The 22506-nt window shown below is 45.7% G+C and overlaps 1 protein-coding gene across 1 annotated transcript in view; it reads right to left on the bottom strand.

Moving 5' to 3' along the window:
• CIB4 (calcium and integrin binding family member 4) overlaps nt 1-22506 on the bottom strand; it is an 89576-nt gene that overhangs the window by 11912 nt on the left and 55158 nt on the right. The window contains exon 6 of the mRNA XM_067006928.1: nt 137-278. Within this exon, the coding sequence (XP_066863029.1) occupies nt 137-278 (142 nt within the window). The remainder of the gene's footprint in view (nt 1-136; nt 279-22506) is intronic.

Below are 22506 nucleotides of genomic sequence, written 5' to 3'. Positions count from 1 at the left end.
GAGAAGCATAGTACCCATAAATACTCAAGTAAACCCCAACTAACATCATTACACCAATGTATTGATGTCGATGGATTCCAGTTGCGGTATTTATCCTATGGCAATTGTCCCACCGCTCAATCCCCACAGCACCCACCGTAAATGCGGAAGGCATACTCGAGCTTAAAGCTGGGGCAGGCCTGCTCGCTAAACACAGATGCCATGCCCAGCACATCCTCGAAGGAGAACCCATCGTTGTGGGAGAACACTCTGCAGATTCGGTCTCTTAAAGCATTGACCTGTGGGTGGGGAGGAGGAGAAAGAGGAGGGAGGCTTATCAATGTCAGATTCATGCCTCCCTGGGTCTTGTTAATCTATCAGAAGCACAGTGTCCAGGGTTTGAGAAGAAAACAATAACAACGACCTAAATATTGAGTAGATGTTGGGTCAATAAGCCAGGACCGCGGACACGATGGAGGGTACCTGGGCTGAAGGACCACGCTTAACACCACTATCTCCACTGTCATCTCCTCCTGCACGTACATTCCACAGGCTCATTTTTTGGTTGTTATTCTTTTCTATGCTTATTAATTTTGTATGTAAAATTTGGGAAATACCCCACCAAAGTATTAAAAGTGGGATAAAAATTGTTTATAATTCACTATCCAGAGCTACCTACTCTCAACATACTGATGTAGAAGTCAGACAGACCCAGGTTTCAGTCCTGCCTTCACTATTTACTAGTGATTATTTTACATAATCTCCAGAGCCTAAGATTTCTCATCTACAAGATAGGGTGGGATAATACTATACCTACTTAATAGGTTTGTTGCGAGGATTGAATAGGATAGGTTTAAAATTGCACAATGACTAATAAATAACACTCAACAGATGGTAGCTGTAAGTTGTTATATAACGTCTACACATATTATAATTTGCACAGGAATTTTCATTTTTAAACCAACTAGTTCTCAAATTCGAGTCCCAAATGAGTAAGGGTCATGTGAGTTTAGAAACTCTGATTCCCCTAACCTGGGCCTGGCCAGGGTCATTCATGAGCGGGCCCTTCTGAGCTGGTACCACAAGGTCCTAAGCGGACACCCCAGCCACTTCTCAACGCATTCAGAGGCAGCTCTCTAAGGCCACCTTGCTACTCTCCATCCAGCCCCCAGGAATGGGCAGGTGGGGTGGGCTGTGGGTTAGAAGGGACGGGCAGATCTAATGAGAGTTAAAGTCACAGAACAAGCTTGGAAATATTTAAAAGTAGCAGGTCCGTCTTTGGCATCCTCCTCCTGCTTTCTGTGTCTAATCCACTCCCACCTGCTAAGATTCCTTGGCTCACAACTGCTGGGGGGGCCCAGCCCGTGCCTGCTCTAAACTCACCCCGCCTGCTGGCAGGCCTTACCAGAGCCCAGCTCTGTTCCGGTGTTCCAAAACGACCCCTGATCCCTCCCTTCTCACCAACGAAATTCCTTTTCCTTAGATGCATCTCAGCTAAGGAAGCTATTCGATTCTGCGAATTCACACAGCAGTTCCTCGGTATTGCAAATTTTTAGTTAGTTGAAACAAATCTTTAGTTGATTTTTCTAGTCCCCTTTCACTGACAAGGTATTTCTTCAAGGCTCCAGGCTTCGTGCAAAAGGTTTAGTCCCACTGCACACACGGCCCTATCATCTCCCTCACTAAACCCCGTTCCCAGCCTCTCTGAGCCCCTGTCCTTGTCTATCACTCCCTAGGGCTGCCCTAGCTTCAGCCAACGCTTCGTTCTCCGGTTTCGATGTCTCCATTTTGGGGTCATGAAAATTTCTCGTTCATTTCTTTTGAACTCAGCTACAATGTTAAAATCTATGGTGTAATTTTATTTGGTATTCCTATATATTTGAGAAGGGAGAGAGGACATTCTGAATCACCTCACGTGTCTGTGTAGTTCTCAAACCTTAGTGAGCATACAGGTTATCTGAGGTCCTTCTTAAAAACATGAATTGTAACTCCCACCCTCAGAGATCCCGATTTAGGAGGTCTGGGGTGTAGCCCAATGTTATGGATGGAACTGTGGCTCCCCCCAAATTTATATGTTGAAGTCCTGATCCCCAGTACCTCAGAATGTGATCTCATTTGGAAATAGGGTCGTTGTAGACGTGATTAGTTAAGGTGAGGGTAAATGAAGTAGGGTGGGCCCCGCATCCAATATGAATGGCTTCCTTATAAAAGGGGAAATTTAGATACAGAGACATGCACTCAGGGAGAACACCACATGAAGATGAAGGCAGAGATCGGGGTGACACGTGTACAAGCCAAGGGATGCCAAAGATTGCCAGAAAGCTACCAGAAGCTAGGAGAGAGGCATGGAAAAGATTCTTCCTCACAGCCCTCAGAAAGAACCAACCCTGCAGACACCTTGATCTCAGGCTTCCCGCCTCCAGAACTGTGAGACAGTAAATTTCTGTTGTTTAATCTACATAGTTGTGATACTTTGTTATGGCAGCCTTAGTACACCTAGGAATCTTCACTGTAGGTAAGATTCTCAGGTGACAGGATTAATCCCATATATATCTATATACACACATACATGTTTGAGGAGTGGCCAGGGTCCAGGAGAATCCAGGCTGCCCCTTTAGATCTTCCAGACCAGCTCCTATCTCCTCCATCTTCTAACCTCCACCTCCCCTAGAAAAAGCTTGGTTTGCCTGCTTCAAATGAATCCTGCTAAGGGCAGTCTTCTGTGATGTGTTCCACCTAGCTAAGTGCCTTTACAGATTGCTTTGCCAAATTTTAACTAAATTAACGCTCACAAATGGATAGGTGGCTTAACAAGATTCCTGCAAGGAAATCACAATTGAAGATAATGCTCATAATGCATATGCAAGTGAACAAGAAAATGTCAGGGCAGATGTGAGTTCTTCTCTGTGAGGTAGAAACAATGAGAATTCAATCAGACATAATGAGAAGTCCTAGCTCCAGTGCTCTTTTCCTGCACTCAGACAGGTGCAAGGCGGGTCAACAAGCTCACTGCCTAAGCGTCTATCAGATACTAATCTTCCCTTCCCTCGGGGCGGCCCCACTACTTGGCTTTGCTGGGAGTGATGGGGGAGGGGAGAATAATTACCAGGAAATCAATTCATTCCCCCGTAGACACATGTCACGTGACTGTTATCCACCTGCGCGCTCACGCACGTGCGCGCGCGCGCGCGCGCACACACACACACACACACACACACACACACACCTTGTTTCACAGAGATTGGGAAGCCAGCTGTTGGTGTGGAACCTGCTGGTAGCAAGAACAGTACATGAACAGAACATGGTGACCACAGATTCTATTGGAAGATGCAGAGAAAATCCTGCTGAAGGTGTACAGAAATATGCAGTAGAGCAAAATTCACACTGTGGAAAATTTGCTGAATAGTTGAAGAAAAGTACAGCTGTTTCTAACATGGTTTCCCTAGATTCCGTTTCAATAATGAAACACATGAAGAACCACATTTCTGTGAGTCACTAAAGGAAAGAGGCAATGTAGACTGAACAGTACATTACTTCCTTAATAAAGACACCACTTATGGGAAAATTTGCCTGAGTGTAATCACTGATGGAGTGGCTGCTTCCTGATGAAAATGGATTCTGGGTAAGGGTGCAAGGATGTTGATACATGTGTATCTACTCCCTGCAGCATTTCCTTCAGGCTACTGTAGTCAAGAACTTAGATCCAGAAGTACAGGAGTGCTGTAAGATGCATTGATGTGATTGTTTTTTTTTTTTTTAAGAGTTTAAAATATAGTAAAACATAAAATGATTTGTAATCAGAAAGAAAGTGACTATGAAAATCTTTTGAACCACACGGAGGTTTGCTGCTTATTTATTGGCAGAGCACTTAAAATAGCCATCAAACATAAAGAGGATTTACTCTTTTTTTTTTTTTTTCGGTATGCGGGCCTCTGCCGTTGCGGAGCACAGGCTCCGGACGCGCAGGCTCAGCGGCCATGGCTCACGGGACCAGCTGCTCCGCGGCATGTGGGATCTTCCCAGACCGGGGCACGAACCCGTGTCCCCTGTTTCGGCAGGCAGACTCTCAACCACTGCGCCACCAGGGAAGGCCGAGGATTTATTCTTGTACAAAAAGACAAGAGTTCTAGATTTGCTGAGCTTTTTATGATGGCAAGTGGCTGTTGACAGTTTGCTACTTCAGAGATATCCACCAAAATATGAATTCAAATTCTTCTGCCTCTTCAAGGTAAAGGTGATTTATTTTAACAGTGAGTGAGAAAGTATTTGCTTTTCCAAAGAAACTCATGCTTTGGAGAGACTGTTCTGAAAATGAGATTTCTGTTACTGAAAACATGTGATCTCACCTATAAAGATGCTTCTATCTGCACACCTGAAAAATATTGGAAACAGATTTTTCTAATCTGTTTGAAAATGGTCCAAATGAAGAGTGGATTTTGAGTCCATTTGTTAAAAATATAAAAACGCAATGCTTTCCAATTATCTTGTAGGAGCCGCTGACTAATGTAATGGAAGATGGACATCTGCTAGCTTAATTTCAATCAAAAGCCTTTAACTGGTGGATGGGATTGAAAATAAGTACCATAATTTAATATAGTGAAGGATACATCTCTTCTCTTTGGATCAACTACAACAGCCATTGAAAACAAACTCAGCTAGACCAGATTTCTAAACGGCTCTTTCTCAAAGGGTTAAAGCAAGATTTCAAAGAGAAATGAAGCATATTCAATCATATTGCTTTCCTGACACTGTTGTTATTAATTATAAGCAAACAATAAACTTGTGAAAGGAGGAAATTTTGTTATATTAAATAAAGGAGAATTTATGTAAAAAATATTTTATGTAATCTTTAATTTTAACTTTTTATTTTGCATGTTTATTTCATAACATATTAGTATTGTAGTAAAGGTATGGAGTTTATAAGCGAATATATGCATATTATGGGTGCATTCTCCATATTTTTTTATTGCTGGGAATGCGTGATCAAAAATGTCTGGAGGTTTCTGATCTAGACTAACCCCCTCATGTCACAGATGTGGAAATGAGGACCTGGGTGGGGGAGCTGACTTGCCCAAGGTCATTCAGCAAGCGAGTGGGAGCCCAGGACCCAGGTCTTCTGAACCTGCCTGGTACTGTGCCCACCTCAGTGCCTTGTGCCACATAACTATCAAAAGAGAAAGGTGGTGATGAGGCCAAGCATATGACCTGAAAAACCTCTTTTGGCAAGAAGCGCAAAAATGGAGCCCAGATTGAAGTCAAAGAAGTGGCCCCTGGCCTCTGAGAGCTCTAGGGTGACAGGAGCAAACGCTGAAGGAGGGAGAAGCCCAGAGGGGAAGGGGAAGGCAGCATGGGGCCATCAGGCTGGGGAATGGTGGAGGAGCCAGAGTGAGGAGCAGGGCAGGTATTGGTTGCAGGGCTAGGCCCGGAGCTGTGTCCGGGCCCTGGAGGCTGGGGTGACCGGTCTAGTGCTCTGTGAGGCCCGGTGGGCACCGTCCAGGAGAGTGTCCCAAGGCTGTCTCTGGTCCAACAACGGCAAGTTCCCTCCCCCCAGGTTTCCTGCTGCTCACTTCCCAGAGGGAGATCCCAAGGTGCACACTGCCCTTGTGACTAGGTGTCCCTGGCACACATGCAACTCCCTGCAGAGGGCAGCTGATGGTGTTGCAGGGAGAGTTTCTAAGGGCCCAGGGGAGGCTGCCTCTGTGCCTCTCCCATCTCTCCACCCTGGGCCAAGTGCCAGCTCAGCCAGAGTCCTCCGGTCCAGCCCAGCCACCAGCAGACAGAAGAACAGCTGGAAAGAGGCGGGAAAGGGAGCAAGGCTCATTAAAGAGCATGGTTCTAGTTTACAGTATTCCAGAGTTTTGTTGCTATTACTTTAATAATCTGAAATCTGAACCAACAAAATTTGGGACCCATCCAGAGAGTTATAGTCTGCATAAAATTTCACACTCATTTAGAAGTCTTCAATCCTCCAGAGGAGGACGATGACAGTTGACAAACTAAGGCTTCCGTTTCAAGAATAACATATGCCCTAGCGTGAAGGTGTTCTGAACAAGGGAATATAAACATGTCAGTATAGAAACTTATACAGGTAACGGTAGTGCAATCCCCATCTAGGCATGACAAAACTAAAGAAGGCGAAAATAAACCCCAAATGCTGGAGATATTTTTGGAAACACAAACTACAGTTTGTAAATAAAAAGATTTCAGTCCCTGCCAAAAAAACTAAGTTTTTTCAAAAAGGTCTTCTCAAAGTTATTGAACAAGAGATTTGATCTGAAGATGAAAGTCAGAGGGAAAATATTTGGACTTAGCTTAAAAACATCTCCTCACCATTTCTCCAGCAAGTGCATAGTCAAAAAGAGCTCTTTACAGTTGCTGGAAAAAATTCACACAAAAATATGCTAGCGACGTCATTTTTAGTTTGATTTTTTAACTAGTTTAATTTTTAAGATCTCATTTTTTAAAAAAAGGACCAAACAGTATTTATTATTTCATTTAATATTTCTCACTGCTAATTGAACTTTCTTAATTTTTAGTGTTTGGTTTTTTGAATAATGCTTTACTTTTTGTTCATTTTGTCTGCTATCTACTCTTTTAAAAGTGATATGATTTCTCTAATGATTAATGATGTTGAACATTCTTTCATGTGTTTGTTGGCAATCTGTATATCTTCTTTGGAGAAATGTCTATTTAGGTCTTCTGCCCATTTTTGGATTGGGTTGTTTGTTTTTTTGTTATTGAGCTGCATGAGTGGCTTATAAATTTTGGAGATTAATCCTTTGTCAGTTGCTTCATTTGCAACTATTTTCTCCCATTCTGAGGGTTGTCTTTTGGTCTTGTTTATGGTATCCTTTGCTGTACAAAAGCTTCTAAGTTTCATTAGGTCCCGTTTGGTTTTATTTCCATTTCTCTAGGAGATGGGTCAAAAAGGATCTTGCTGTGATTTATGTTATAGAGTGTTCTGCCTATGTTTTCCTCTAAGAGTTTGATAGTGTCTACCATTGGCAATTTTTACAGAAATAGAACAAAAAATTTCACAATTTGTATGGAAACACAAAAGACCCCAAATAGCCAAAGCTATCTTGAGAACGAAAGATGGAGCTGGAGGAATCAGGCTCCCTGACTTCAGACTATACTACAAAGTTACAGTAATCAAGACAGTATGATACTGGCACAAAACCAGAAATATAGATCAATGGAACAGGATAGAAAGCCCAGAGATAAACCCACACACATATGGTCACCTTATTTTTGATAAAGGGGGCAAGAATATACAGTGGAGAAAAGACAGCCTCTTCAATAAGTGGTGCTGGGAAAACTGGACAGCTACATGTAAAAGTATGAAATTAGAACACTCCCTAACACCATACACAAAAATAAGCTCAAAATGGGTTAAAGACCTAAATGTACAATGAGATATCATCTCACACCAGTCAGAATGGCCATCATCAAAAAATCTAGAAACAATAAATGCTGGAGAAGGTGTGGAGAAAAGGGAACACTCTTGCACTGTTGGTGAGAATGTAAATTGATACAGTCACTACGGAGAACAGTATGGAGGTTCCTTAAAAAACTACAAATAGAACTACCATACGACCCAGCAATCCCACTACTGGGCTTATACCCTGAGAAAACCATAATTCAAAAAGAGTCATGTACCAAAATGTTCATTGCAGCTCTATTTACAATAGCCTGGACATGGAAGCAACCTAAGTGTCCATCAACAGATGAATGGCTAAAGAAGATGTGGCACATATATACAATGGAATATTACTCATCCATAAAAAGAAATGAAACTGAGTTATTTGTAGTGAGGTGGATGGACCTGGAGTCTGTCATACAGAGTGAAGTAAGTCAGAAGGAGAAAAACAAATACCGTATGCTAACACATATATATGGAATCTAAGAAAAAAAATGTCATGGAGAGACTAGAGGTAGGACGGGAATAAAACACAGACCTACTAGAGCATGGACTTGAGGATATGGGGAGGGGGAAGGGTAAGCTGTGACGAAGTGAGAGAGTGGCATGGACATATATACACTACCAAATGTAGGGTGGATAGCTAGTGGGAAGCAGCCGCATGGCACAGGGAGATCAGCTAGGGATAGGGAGGGTGGGAGGGAGGGAGACACAAGAGGGAAGAGATATGGGAACATATGTATATGTATAACTGATTCACTTTGTTGTAAAGCAGAAACTAACACACCATTGTAAAGCAATTATACTCCTATAAAGATGTTTAAAAAAGATATGATTAATGGTCATATTTTAAAAATTTTAAACAGATGTAAAACATCTGTCGAGGAAATGAGTGGATGAAGGTATCTGTACATGAGCTCAGTCCCTCCTAGGTCTTGAGCAGAGCCCTTTAGGTTACTGGAGCAGACTCTCACTGGGAGAAGTCCTGCCTGAAAGAACCCTCATAGTTGTGAAAAATTGGGCGAGCAGACCCTGTGTCCTGGAAGAAGGGTGTAACAAAATCCTTTTAGCACCTTTAAAAACTTCCCTCAGATATGTCATATTTTTGGATTGGAAGGCTCAATATCATTAAGATGTTGCTTCTTCCCAAATTTACCTGCAGAGTTAATGCGGTTCTAGTTAAAGTTTTCCAGCTGATGTTTTTGTGGAAATTGACAAGCTGATTCTAAACTTTGTGTAGAAATACAAAGAGTCAAGAACAGCCAAGACAATCCTAAGGAAGAGGAACAAAGGCTGAAGTACTTATACTACTAGATATCAAGACCTTGCTAAAGCTTTCGTAATCAATACCGTGTGGTACTGGTGCAAAGATAGACAGACCAATGGCCTAATAGAAATTCCAGAAACAGACCCATATGTACATGGCTGCCTGATGTATGACAAAGATCACATTGTAGTGGAATAGGGGAAAGGAGAGTTTTTTCAATAAGTGGTGTTGGCTTTAGTGTGTATCCATACAGGGAAGAAAGGAATCTTGATTCCTATCTCAAACCATACGCAAAAATCAATCCCAAGATTGATCACAGATCCAAAGTGGAAAACCAATGATAGAACTTGTAGATGAAAGCATAGGACAATACCTTCATAACCTTGAGGCAAAGATATTTTAACAAAAAGCCTTAATTATAAGAGAAAAATTTCGTAAATTGGAATATGTTTAAATTGAGAATTTATGTTGTTCAAAAGACATCATTATGAGAGTCAAAAGGCAAGCCACAACAATCAATATGTACTTCAGCAGGTGAAAGGATAACAAACACTGGCACATCCATACAGCGAAATACTTCTCAGCAGTAAGTAGATTCACGCAACAATGTGGATGATTCTTAAATGTATTTTGCCAAGTAAAAGAAGTCAGGTCCAAGACTACCTATTGTATGAGCCCATTTGTATCACATTCTGGAAAATGCAAAACTATAAGGATGGAAAGCAGCTGGGTGGTTGCCAACAGCTGGGGGAGGGGGGCAGAGTTAATTACAAAGAAGCCTCTTAAGGAAATGTTTAGGGTGATGGAACTGTTCTGTACCCTGGAGCTGTGATGACAGATCCACACCTCTATGAATTTGTTTAAACCCATAGAACCGTACACCACAATGAGTGAAGTTTACTGGACTCAAATTAAAAACTTAAAAATTAAAAAAAACCCAGTGAACCCAGGATGCAATGCAGACCATGGCAAGTAAGAGTAACTATATACAAATATATGACAAAACTTCTCTGAAAGGAATTGGGATGGAGGAACTGACCAAGTAACACGATGTTTCGACCGGGTACTGTAAGTCTAAAGACAAGAACCATAAACCAACACTGTACTCTAGTTGGCAAATTTGTTTCTCACAGGGGTATGGGCTAGCAATTCTGAAGCCACGTGGATAGTGAGGTTGGACAAATAGGTAAATAAATAACAGATGATAGGAGCCAAGTTTCTTATTGTCACACTAAAGAAGTTACAAATAAGCAAGAGAGGGAGTGCTAGATTAGTCAGAGACATCAGCAGGAACTCATGGGTATCTAGATAGATGGATAGAAGGATAGATATAGAAATTAATATTGGCGTTTAGCATACATGGGTTACTATATACACATATATTTTCTAGCTCTGTGCACTAAGTGACTTTACAGTGGTGAAACCTGGAAACGTCACCTTAACTAAGTGATGAAAGTTAACATCACTGGTAATTGATTGTATTGATATTATGTGTCCCCTGATATGATGTGATGAGAAGGATACTTCACTTCTGTGGTATTGGTTGCATAAATCCATAACCCCAGACTAAGCATGAGAACGCATCTGAAAGACACAATTTGAGGGAGGTTCTACAAAAATACCCGGCCAATACTCTCCAAAAAATCATGAAAGACAAGATGGAGGAACTGCCACAGATCAGAAGAGACTAAGGAGACAGGAAGACTAAATGTAATGTAGGATCCTGGAGTGGATACTGGAGGAGATAAAAGATAAATGTAAGAAAACTGGTGAAATCCAACTAAAGTTTGTAACTTAGTAGTGTTCCACCAATTTTAATTTAATATTAGTTTTAAAAAAATTAATTTATATACATATATTTTTGGCTGTGTTGGGTCTTCGTTTCTGTGCGAGGGCTTTCTCTAGTTGCGGCAAGCAGGGGCCACTCTTCATCGCGGTGCGCGGGCCTCTCACTATTGCGGCCTCTCATTGCGGAGCGCAGGCTCAGTAGTTGTGGCTCACTGGCCTAGTTGCTCCGTGGCATGTGGGATCTTCCCAGACCAGGGCTCAAACCTGTGTCCCCTGCACTGGCAGGCAGATTCTCAACCACTGTGCCACCAGGGAAGCCCCTATTTTTAGTTTTGATAAGTGTCCCATGGTTACATAAGAAAGGTATACAGTATTTGCCTTAGTCAATCTTGAAAGCAAGCCTTGAAAGGATTAAACTCATTTCAAGTAACAAGACTGCATCCAAGAACAAAACTCGATAACATTTAAATGGATACAACATTAAACACCTAACAATATGAAATTTACAATGTTCAGATTCCAATAAAAAATCACCAGTCATGCAAAAAGTAGAAAAATAAGATCCACAACCTGTAGAAAAATCAATGAATAAAAACAGAACCAGAAATGGCACTAATGATAGAATAGGCAGGTGCAAATATTAAAACAACAATCATAAATATGCTACATATATTCCAGAAGGTAGAGGAAAGCATCATGAGGAAAAATGATAAATCCATAGATTCAAGAAGCTCAACAGAACCCAAGCAGAAGAAACTTGAAGAAAACCACACCACAACACAGCATAATCAAATTGCCAAAAACTGGCAATAAAGGGGCGGTGGTGTGGGAGGACACATACATATAGAGGAACAAAGATAAAAATGACTCGGGCTTCCCTGGTGGCACAGTGGTTAAGAATCCGCCTGTCAATGCAGGAGACACGGGTTTGAGCCCTGGTCCGGAAAGATCCCACATGCCGCGGAGCAACGAAGCCCGTGCACCACAACTACTGGCCTGCGCTCTAGAGCTCACGAGCCACAACTACTGAAGCCTGTTGTGCCACAACTACTGAGCCCATGTGCCTAGAGTCGTGCTCCTCAACAAGAGAAGCCACCACAATGAGAAGCCCGTGCACTACACCAAAGAGTAGCCCCCACTAGCTGCAACTAGAGAAAGCCCCCATGCAGCAACAAAGAGCCAACGCAGCCAAAAAAAAAAAAAAAAAAAAGACTCTAGATTTGTTGTCAGAAACTAAGCAAGTCAAAAGACATGGAGTGATACTCTCAGAGAGAAAGAAAAAAGGCTCTCATCCAATTATTCTATACCCAGCAAAAATATCTTTCAAACCTAAAGGCAAAGGACTTTCTTCTTCCCCCAGACAAACAAAAGCTTAGAGAATTCATCAGCAGAAGACCAGAGTTACAAAAAATATTAAAAGAAGTCCTTCAGGGAGAAGAAAATACCAGAAGAAACTTGGATCTACACGAAGGAATGAAGAACACCAGAAGTGATAAACATCTAAGTAAATATAAAAGATCTTTTTTCTCATTTTAAACTCTTTTCAAAGAGACAAATCCACTTACATAGCTGGAAATTTCAACATCCCTCTGTCAATAATTGATAGAACAATAGACAAAAAAATCATTAAGAATATAAAAGACTTGAAAAGACTATCAACCAACTTGACTTACTTGACATTTGATAGAACACTTCACCCAGCACAGTAGTACACACATTTTTTTCAAATGTACTTGGAACATTTACAAAGATAGACCATATTCTGGGTCTTACAGCAAATCTCAATAAAGTTAAGAGGATTTAAATCACACAAAATATGCTCCGACCACAACAACATTAAATTAGAAATCAATATCAATAAATTAGAAAATCAATAAATCAAAATCAATAAATTAGAAAGATATCTTGGAAACACTCAAAGTCAAAGAGATCACAAGGGAAATTAGAAAATAATTTGAACTAAATAAAAATGAAAACACAACCTATCAAAATTTGTGGTATTTGGGCTTCTCTGGTGGCGCAGTGGTTGAGAATCCGCCTGCCGATGTAGGGGACATGGGTTCGTGCCCCGGTCCGGGAAGATCCCACATGTCACGGAGCGGCTAGGCCCGTGAGCCGTGGCCGCTGAGCCTGTGCGTCCGGAGCCTGTGCTCCGCAACGGGAGAGGCCACAACAGTGAGAGGCACACGTACCGCCAAAAAAATAAATAAATAAATAAAAATAAAAAATTTGTGGTATTCAGTGAAAGCAGTGTGTACAGGAAAATGAACAGCATTAAGTGCTTCTATTAAAAAAGAAAGAACTTACATGTTTATTTTTTTTTTAAAAAGGCCCTTATCCAATGGTGGGAGTTGGTCACTGGGGGAAAAAGAGAGAGGGTCAGGAATTCCAGGTCTATCATCTGGTGGATGATGGAGCCCATTGTAATCCTGTGCTACCTGGGAAGTGGCTGCCCCTTAGGAAATGGATGAGCTTGTCACCTGGAGCAGTGGCTTGGAAGCCACAGGTGGCTGGAGCTTCTGGGCTGAACTGGAAGGCTTCTCTTCCTTCAACCTCGTTACCCAGGAGGAATTCCTAGTTCTGGGTCTGAACCGAGTCACCCTTCAGCACTAGAGTAACTCTACCAGAAGGTGGCAGTATTGAGTCGGAGTCATGCAGTCAGTTCTCAAACCCAACGTGAGTGAGCACCTACTGTGCGAAAGGTGTTGAGTTAGGCTGTGAATATCTCACAGGCAGGTGGCAGGATAGATATTACCATTATATTTTACAAAGAGAGGACACTAAAGCCCAGAGAAGGAGGACTCAAGCTCCTAAGTCAGTGCTTTGTCTACAGTACTACTCTTAACTGCACTGGGTATGCAATTTTTTTCCAAGAAAAGTTCTCAAAATCGCATTCTTGCACATGCAGAGCAGGCAGGGTTTGAGGCATTACCCCGAGTCCAATGCCCATGCCAGTTGGCAGTTGCTCAGAGGACAAACCAGCGGAACTGAAGGATGTGGCTTCCTCAGCTAGGAATGAGACACAGGCTCGTGGCCTGAATTTTAAGCCATTGTAGCAAATGCATAGGTGAGTTACTGTGTGCCAGGTACTGATCCAGCTCCTGGGGCCCCCAAAATGCTGGAGACGCCACCTCTGTCTTCCACGGGACACAGGTTAGGCACTTAAAGAAGTCTCTGCAGACACAGACAGGGTAGGAGAAGGTCTGAATCAAGTCCGAGCAGAGTGAAAGGACAAGAGCTAGGACAAGCTAGCGTTGCTGGGTGGTAGGACCAACAAAGGGCAGGGAGGAGAAACCAGCCAGGAGACAGAGACAGAGCAGGAGCCCAGGCCAGGCCAGGTAGGGAGTGATGTGGTGCGACAGTGGGAGATGCTGTGGTCTGGGGGTGGATGGGTGGGTGGGCAGGGAACAAGGCAAGGCAGCAGGGCCTCCCTTTCTTTCTCCACATGCCCCCCCGGCTGTCTCTTCCTCTTCCAGGCTGCCCTGGGGTCACCTAGTTGTATAAAAATGTTAAGTAGGGGGGGGCACCAGTGGGGCTTAACCTGGACCCTGAATCCTCAAAGGCCCTGGTTGGCCTGTGTGATCTTCCCCAGGTGGAGAGAAGCCTGGCATTTTCATTTCCGGGAAGCTGGAAGTAGGGAGCACAGGTCATGAGAAATTCACTTAGGTGAATGTACTCTCTCTGTTGGCCAATCCCCAGAGGCATCCTTCCTGCTAGTTTTTATAAGAAAGGGACAGGCTCTATGTTTCAGATGTTCAACCTTCCTGAAGTCTAAAAACAGAGAGGCCTGTAAGGGAGCTGTCTCCTGGTGACAGATGGGTTGGCAGGGACAGGCTGAGGATGTGTCCTGCTGGCAGATGGAGGTGGATCGCTAATGAAACAAATCAGGGGGAAAATGTTAAATATTATTAAACATCCATGGGACCACGTGGCCTGAGCTCAGACCCACCACACCTATCTCTCCCCAGATTCTAGGCCCACAGGTACCAGCCACTGCCCCGAGGATCCTTCCAGAAGAGCCATCTCCTAGCTTGGGGGAGCTCAGGGGACTGAAGGGCTGAGTTTTGGGGGGTGGCCCAGGGGCCTGGCATTGTGCTGTAGGAGGCTTGAGGTGGGGAATGGAAGGGGCAGAGGCTCTGGAGTCAGACTGACTGTAAATAAAGTTATAACTTTTTATTTGACATCTACAAGATTCTGGTATCTTGCAGATTTAGAGGTTAATATGATCTCAATTTTTCAATAGTATAACTTGCCCACGCAAAAAAAGAAAAAGAAAAAAGAAGAAAAGAAAAAAAAAAGGGGGAAGCAAAAGACCAATTGTCCCCTCACTTATTTATCAAACCTATTACGGAAGACACAAAAGTTACATTACAGAGAAGTGTCTATTCACATCTGTACATTAGCATTTTAACAGCTTGAGATCAACTCTACAGTGTCTTACAACACATTAAACAACATTCAAGTTCCTGGGTAACGAGAATAACAAGACAAGTTGTGTGAACTTGGGCAGGTCCTTGAGCCTCCCCTTTTCCCCATCTGTAAAATGGGCAGAATCATAACTTTGCTCGTGGGGTTTTATGGAGATCAAATGAAATCATATTTGCCGAACACCTTGTGCTGGCAGGCCCCCAATAAACTTTATCATTAGTAATTTTCTCCACCCAACTCCACTGTCCCCCCTCTGCATCACCAGCACCCCCAGGGACTGGCAGGGCTATCGATTGAAAGCTCCCGAATAAAGATGTTACCTGGGCCAGCATGTTGCCAGTTGCTGACCCTGCCTGCCGATGGGCACAGAAATGTTAGTTTTGGCTCCCATGGGTGCCTATGGGGACAACTGCTGACTACAGCCAGAGGTGTCACCTCCAAGTGAAATCTCCAGGGAGCTCAAAGGAGAGCAGCTTTGGTGAGAAGAAGGGCAAGAAGGGGGCTAACTTGTTGAGTGCTGACCTCGGCATAACCGCATTTTGCAGTTGACGATAAGGAATCACAGAGAAGCTGACACACAGGCTGTGCAGCTGAGCCCCACAGGGAGCTTTAATCGAAATTCACCTTCCTTAACCCACCAGTGGCTTTGAGCCGGTACCTCTAGGGGCAGGGCCCAAGAATCTACCCCCGTATTACACTAAGTGACCTGGTCAAAGTCACAGTGCTAACAGATGGCAGAGACATGACATCAGATTCTGTCTACCCCACTCCCCTGCCCCGTACTGTCCCTTCCAGGACACGGCTTCCCACCCAGCAAAGACCGGGGTAGGGGTGTACAGCGCCGGCAACCTCTAGCCTCACTCCGGGGCCAACACCCAGGCTGAAAACGTGTGTGCTGCAGAGACACCTCACAAAGCTCCCCTCTGCTCGCTCTGACTTCCCTCCACCCGACCCCCCTCCCCGTGGCCAGCAGGCTGTTGCCGGGCCCTGCAGAGGCAGGCAAGTTACATCACCCCAACCCACGTGGGCCTCTCTCTCTCTTGCTCTCTCATCGCTCACAGTCACCTCCACGTGTGACAAACTGTCTCTCCTACAAGCATGTCCTTTAACTGTTTTCCCTCTAACTTCCCTCTTCCAATTTCTGCCAGATTTATTTAGGAAATGTTTCCATTTACCACCTTAGCCCTTCTGATGGAAACCACTTCTACCAGAGCACCACATAAAGTGCTATTGTTGAATGAATGGCTCCCTGGTTCAGTCCTCTAGCTTTGCTGTTTTATGGAATTACTAGGATAACAAGAAAAAATGGCTATTTTTCTGTGGAAAAAGCAAACAACGTCCCAAACAGCCAATATGGAAACCCGTTAAAACACAATCTGTACCTGTACTTTAAAGGCAGGTTGTGCAAAGCAGGAAACGGTGACTAAGGCGATGGTGTCACCCCAGGGCAGACCAGGCAGCAGTTCAGAGAAGAGCCCAGATCGGGAGCCTCTCTGCTTCTCACGGGGCGGGGACGGAGCGGCAGGGCTGCCCTGGCCCCAGCCCTCCTGGTGCCGGCCTGCTGTTTATAGCTGCCTTCCTGTCTACAAGCAGGAGGGCTCCTCAGGTGGTGTCGGGCCTGCTTTGCAGCTGTTTGGGAACACTCACCCCAGGTACCCTGGGAACATGTTCCCCTGTGAACTCCGTAAAGCGTGTATCTTTGCGTCAGGACGACAATTTCTCTTTTATTAATACATCTAAGTGACAGCGGTTGATCTATTTTGCCCCTCACTTTGAATCAACTGATATAAACTGAAATGGGCTCGCACCACAGCCCCTCTGTCCCCCACAGCTGCTACTCTCTCTCCCTGTGATGCCCAGTGACTCTTTAAAAATCCAAACCAAAGCAACTCAAAGGTCCTGTGTTATTTCAGTCCCTGATATTTTGGATCACTGGACTTTTGAAACCCCCAACTTCCTAATCTGCCCTTCCCCCTGTGTCCTGGGAACATTGGTCCACCCCCAGCAGCCTGCCCTTGACTGCTAAGGGCCCAGCCCGCCAGCCATGAGTCATCATCACCCAGGCATTCATTGAGCACCTACTGTTGGCCAGACCTCTAGGCACTACACCTTATCCATACTTTCCCTTGGGCCCAAGGGGAGAAGCAGGAAGGAGAGAAACTGGTGCTTGTTAAACATTTACTGTATATCAGGTGCTATGTCAGTCACATGCACTTAAGTTGTCCCATTTATCCTTTAAATCAACCCGAACAGCAGATATTGTTAAGTTCATTGTATAGATGAAGAAAACCAAGGAGCGGAAAGCTTATATAACTTCACGAAATACGAGGAAGAACAAGAATGTGATCTCAGGTCTGTCTGACCCTCAGACCTGAGCTCTCTGCATGGAGTGTGTTCCAGGAAGACGCTGGATCAAAATGAAAACAGGCTTCCCTGGTGGCGCAGTGGTTGAGAATCCGCCTGCCGATGCAGGGGACGAGGGTTCGTGCCCCGGTCCGGGAAGATCCCACGTGCCGCGGAGCGGCTGGGCCCGTGAGCCATGGCCGCTGAGCCTGCGCAGCTGGAGCCTGTGCTCCACAACGGGAGAGGCCGCGACAGTGAGAGGCCCGCGTACCGCAAAAAAAAAAAAAAAAAAAAAAAATGAAAACAAACATACAGAAAAACGCACACAGATATGTCAAGCCCCTGGGTCACCACAGGGGTCCAGGCTGAGAGCCAAGAGCTTGCTTATGGCTGGTGCCGACGCAGCTCAAGGAGGACCAAGAGGAGGGGTGAAGAGCGTCCTGCGAATCCTGGCATTTGACGGGGGGGTGACAGGATGAGCTGATGCTGGCTCACAGGAGCCTCTGGGAGTTCTGCAGCCCCCGCCGCACGGCACATCTGGGGAAGTGCTCGCACAATACCCTCATGGAGGAGGGAAGACATGGATTGGACGACACGCACGAGTGTCTATTGAAAAACCACACGCAAAATGACATTTATGCATCTATGTCAACTTGGAGAGTGGTCTCTAGCGATGTGTCACAGGGCTCTATCTTTTATCATTGACTTGGGTTAAGGATATTTAACAGCCCAGTTTTTTATTTTGTGCCCCCCCCCATGAGACATAAATGTTTTTCCGTGTTGCTACATAGTCAATATAATTATCATTTTAATGGTTGCAGAGTTCAACTTCCCAGAGTGGACGGCCCTATCTATCTCATGCCTCCAAGGAGAACCTGGAAATCTGAATACGAAAATAATTTTTTGCAAACAAGGAAAATAATACATGAGGATGTTTATTGAAACATTATTTATAGCATCAAAAAATACATATCCAAACCTGGAAACAATGTTAATGGCCTGCAATGAGGGGATGGTTTAGTAAATCAGAACTCAATGCAATTATGCAACCATTAAAATGATGCCAACACAGACCACATAGCAACACGAAGAAACATTTAGGCCTGATGGAGAAAAAGCACAAAATAAAATCATAGCTGTTTGTCTACAGTGATGTAAAATAAAGTGTGCCTGGGGGAAAAGTGGCAAAAGAAACTAGAAAAACGACAACTTCTGTTAGGATGGTTGGGTGCTAAGGAATTCGTTTTTAGAAAATGTATTTTAATGTCAACTTACGATTTTAACAATAAATAAAGAGCAAATGAAAAAAGAACGTAAGTTCCAGAGACAGTTTGCTCAGCGAGCAATCAAACTTTTCTTCCTAAGGGGCTGGAAGCAAGAGCTTTGCTTCTCTTTTCTGCTTTGCTCTCTATGGGGCAAGGGCTGGACTCCAGGCAGATCTAGGCTCTTGTCTCCCAGACCCAGACAGCAGTGGGCTGCTCTTCTCCTTAAGGCCCGGCAGGGAATGCTCCTGAGAATGCAAGTTCGGTGGAAGGAGGCCCCAGGTCCTCTCATGGTCTCTGCCTGTACCTTTCCAGATACATCCCCAAATATGCAGCCATAGGTTGGTAACTAGCAAGTAGTGAGCAATTTTCATTTTTCCTGATAATTCTACCAGGTTTTCAGAGCATTGTCGGCTCTCTCGCGCTGCTGTCTTACCCTCTTGGTTGGTGTGCCTGGGAAAGCATGGTGGTCTCTGGTCTCTCTTTCTGCCTGCTGGTTCTGAGGCCTCTCTAAGCCGGATGGCATCTGAGGATGGAGGCGGAGCCACTTCGGTCCCCTCTCCCAGGTGAGCCTCCCTATTCTGGGAGGCCCTGTGCCCGGGGGGGAGCAGGGGTAGAAGCATCTGGCCAGGCAGGGCTCTGCTTGTGCAGAGCAGGAACTGGGCCCTGACCCAGAGCTGCCCCGCCAGCTGTTCTTGCTGACTAGCCTCCTGGAGGGGAGGCTGCTTGAGTCCCGGGGGTACTCATGGGGCGGGACAAGGGAGAGGCTCTGGCTCCAGAGCAGCCAGCGGGCAGGATGAAGTTGGGGCCTCCAGCCATCTGCGAAGAGAACCTGTCTCTGATGTTCTCCTCTTCTGCTGCCTGAGAAGTGGCGTCTGGGTCGGGGCATCTGCTTCAGTTCCCCTCAGCACCGGGTCAGCCTGCTGGGTGAACTTCCTCTGGCATTTGGCCTCAGGGAGAAAGAGGGAGGTGGGGGACTTCTCTCACAGAGCCTGGCCAGGGCTCAGGATGCAGAGATTTTCAGCCGATGGAAGGACACTGACTGTCTCTGCTTCCACTTGCTGGGCAAGCGGCCCACCCACAGCTGAAGCCTGGTCCGCCGGCACTTCATCCCAGGAGCTCAGCTGGAAGGCCCTCCAGGGACAGGGAGCTTGCTCCATCCTGAATGAGCCTAGTCTTGTTTCCAAGAGTGCGATCTATTTAGGAGTTTTAGCCCCAGGGTCACTTTTCCCTCGCACCTTAGGGTTACCCTCGGAGCCCATCTAATTCCTCCTTCACCCTCCAGCAAATTCGTAAAGAGGGTCACGTCCTCCGGAGTCTTTCTTCAAGGGAAACACCCCCATTTCTTAGCCACCTTCCCAGTGGTGTGGCTTCGGGTCCCTCCACCGGCCTGGTGGCTCTCCAGGGACACTGCTCCCGTCCATCTAAACCCTGGTGTGAGGTTGATGCGTGTGTTTAAAGACTCCCCATGTGGAACCCTGTTGCACTGTTGGTGGGAATGTAAAGTGGTGCAGCCATTATGGAGAACAGTACGGAGGTTCCTCAAAAAACTAAAAATAGAACTACCATATGATCCAGCAATGCCACTCAGCGATCCCACTTGACAATAGCCAAGACAGGGAAGCAACCTAAATGTTGACAGATGGATGCACAAAGAAGATGTGGAGTGTGTATATATATATATATATATATATATTTATATATTTATATATTTATATATTTATATATTTATATATTTATATATTTATATATATAAAGGAATACTACTCAGCCATAAAAAAGAATGAATTAAAGCCATTTGCAGCAACACAGATGGACCTAGAGATTATCATGCTAAGTGAAGTCACATCAGAAAGAGAAAGACAAGTATCGTATGGTATCACTTCTATGTGGGATCTAAAACTCAAGACAAACGAACATATCTGTGAAACAGAAACAGACTCACAGACGTAGAGAACTGACCTGTGACTGCCAAGGGATGGGGGTGGGGGAGGGAGGGACTGGGAGTTGGGGGTTAGCAGACTCAAACTCTTATATATAGGATGGATGAACAACAAGGTCCTCCTATACTGCAGAGGGAACTATATTCACTATCCTGTAATACACCGTAATGGAAAAAAATATGAACAAGTATATATATATATATATATATATATACACACACACACACACATATATATGTATAACTGAATCACTTTGCTGTGCAGCAGAAACTAACACAACATTGTAAATCAACTCTACTTTAATTAAAGAAAGAAAAGACTCAGAGGGGTCCCTCCACTCAGAGGGGCGCAGAGGCTCCCTGCCTCCAGGTGCTATTCCTCTTTGAAGCTGCCTGGAATCCCATCCACCTGCCTGTTGCCTTTCAGCACGTTCACAGCCATCTTCTCACGCAGGCTGCATGCAAACCCTCCGAGGTAGGCAGGGCTGCTGTCATTGGGTCCATTTGTCACGTGGGGAAAACTGAGGTCACACACAAAATGCAAACTCCAGTCCAGGACTTTGAACAACAAGCCTGATGTGCCTGGGAGACTTGAGGGGCTGCATCCTGGGGTCCCCAGCCAGTGCCGAGCATACAGAAGGGGCCTGTGTTCTGTTAGGGGCTGAGGCCCGAGCTAAGAAGAGGGGAAGCTCCCTCGCAGGGCCTTCTGCGGCTGGGCCTGCAAGGGGCCCGGCCTGGCCTCCTGCCTGGGTGAATGGGTCCAGCTGTGCCGAGCCGTGCTGGCCTAGAGCTCCAGGCAGGCGGCACCAGCCCTCCCCCACACCCGTCGGGAAGCAGAGGCAGCAGGGGCCCAAGGCCTGCAGGGGGTTGAAAAATCCTGGGAACGGAGCCCCAGGCAGCCCAGCCAGCACCTCATTAGGAGGCCCGAAGCGGGGAGGGGGCACTTTAGGAACAATGTTGTTTATTTTTCTATTTTTAAACAAGCCTGAGGTCTCTGGGGCCACAAATGAAGTTATCAGCAAAGACATGAGTGGAAGAAAGCCTCAAGCCAGCAGGCTGAGAAGGGCTCTGGGGACCAGGACTCTTGAAAAGCTGAGATGGGGTTTGTTTATCCTGTGCTCTGAGAGCGCAGGACTGGGACCAAGGTGCTGGACAAGCCTGTCCCCAAGCCCACTGCAGCCTGTTCCCTCTGGGCCACTGGGGAATTCGGGTGTGAGCTCTACTTTCAAGAAGATCCCGTCGGTGGCACCTGCTGTGGGGAGGGAGGAGGCACCACCTCTGGAAAGGAAGCCCCGGTTCACTTCTCACCTCGGCCACGTGAACGCCTTTCCCAGTGGGCAGAGCCCAGCGGAGCCGGTCGGTGCGCTCGGGGCACCTGGTCCCTGCCCGGCCACTGCGGGCTCTGCCACCGACAGGGCCTCCACCTGCCACAGCCTCTGCTTTCTCCTCCGGCATCGCGCTGGTCAACCTCGTCTTGACTCCCAGGGAGCGCGCACGGGGAGGGCGATGAGATGGTGTGTGTGCCTGGAGAGGGCCGGGCACGTGTCTCACCGGCTCCTGAAACCCTAAAAGGGGGCTCGTCCTTCCCATCTCAAAGGTTAGGAGGTCGAGGCTCAGGAGTTGAGCGACTCGCCCTGAAGCATTTCGACTCAGGCCCGCCTCGTTCTGGAGTTCACTCTCTGTCCACGGGGCAAATGCCTCGCCAGTGCTCTCGGGAGATTTGAAATTTGAGAGAAACATGGATCATTGACAGAACAAATGAAAGGCCTAGGTTGCTGTGGCTGGATGAGAAATACCTCTCAGAAGTAAGAGATGTGATAAGAAGCAAAGCAAGTCGGACTTGAGGTCAACGGTCCTGGTTTGATTCTGCTTCAAACTACAGACAGTCCCCATAGCTACCTCCCAGGGTCAGCGACAGGGTCCAATAAGATGCGACATGTGAGGCGGTAGGGAATGGCCAAGCTCTGTACAAATGAACGTCAAACCGCCCTCCAGTTCTGCTCCCCGCCCCTTGCCCCCTGCCACAATGTGAAACATGGGTCGAGCAAATTGCACCCAGGCGAGCAGGGGGAGGGCT

Source organism: Kogia breviceps, chromosome 11 (genome assembly GCF_026419965.1).
Source record: "Kogia breviceps isolate mKogBre1 chromosome 11, mKogBre1 haplotype 1, whole genome shotgun sequence".
Lineage (NCBI taxonomy): Eukaryota > Metazoa > Chordata > Mammalia > Artiodactyla > Physeteridae > Kogia > Kogia breviceps.
This window is presented reverse-complemented; position numbering and strand designations above follow the sequence as displayed.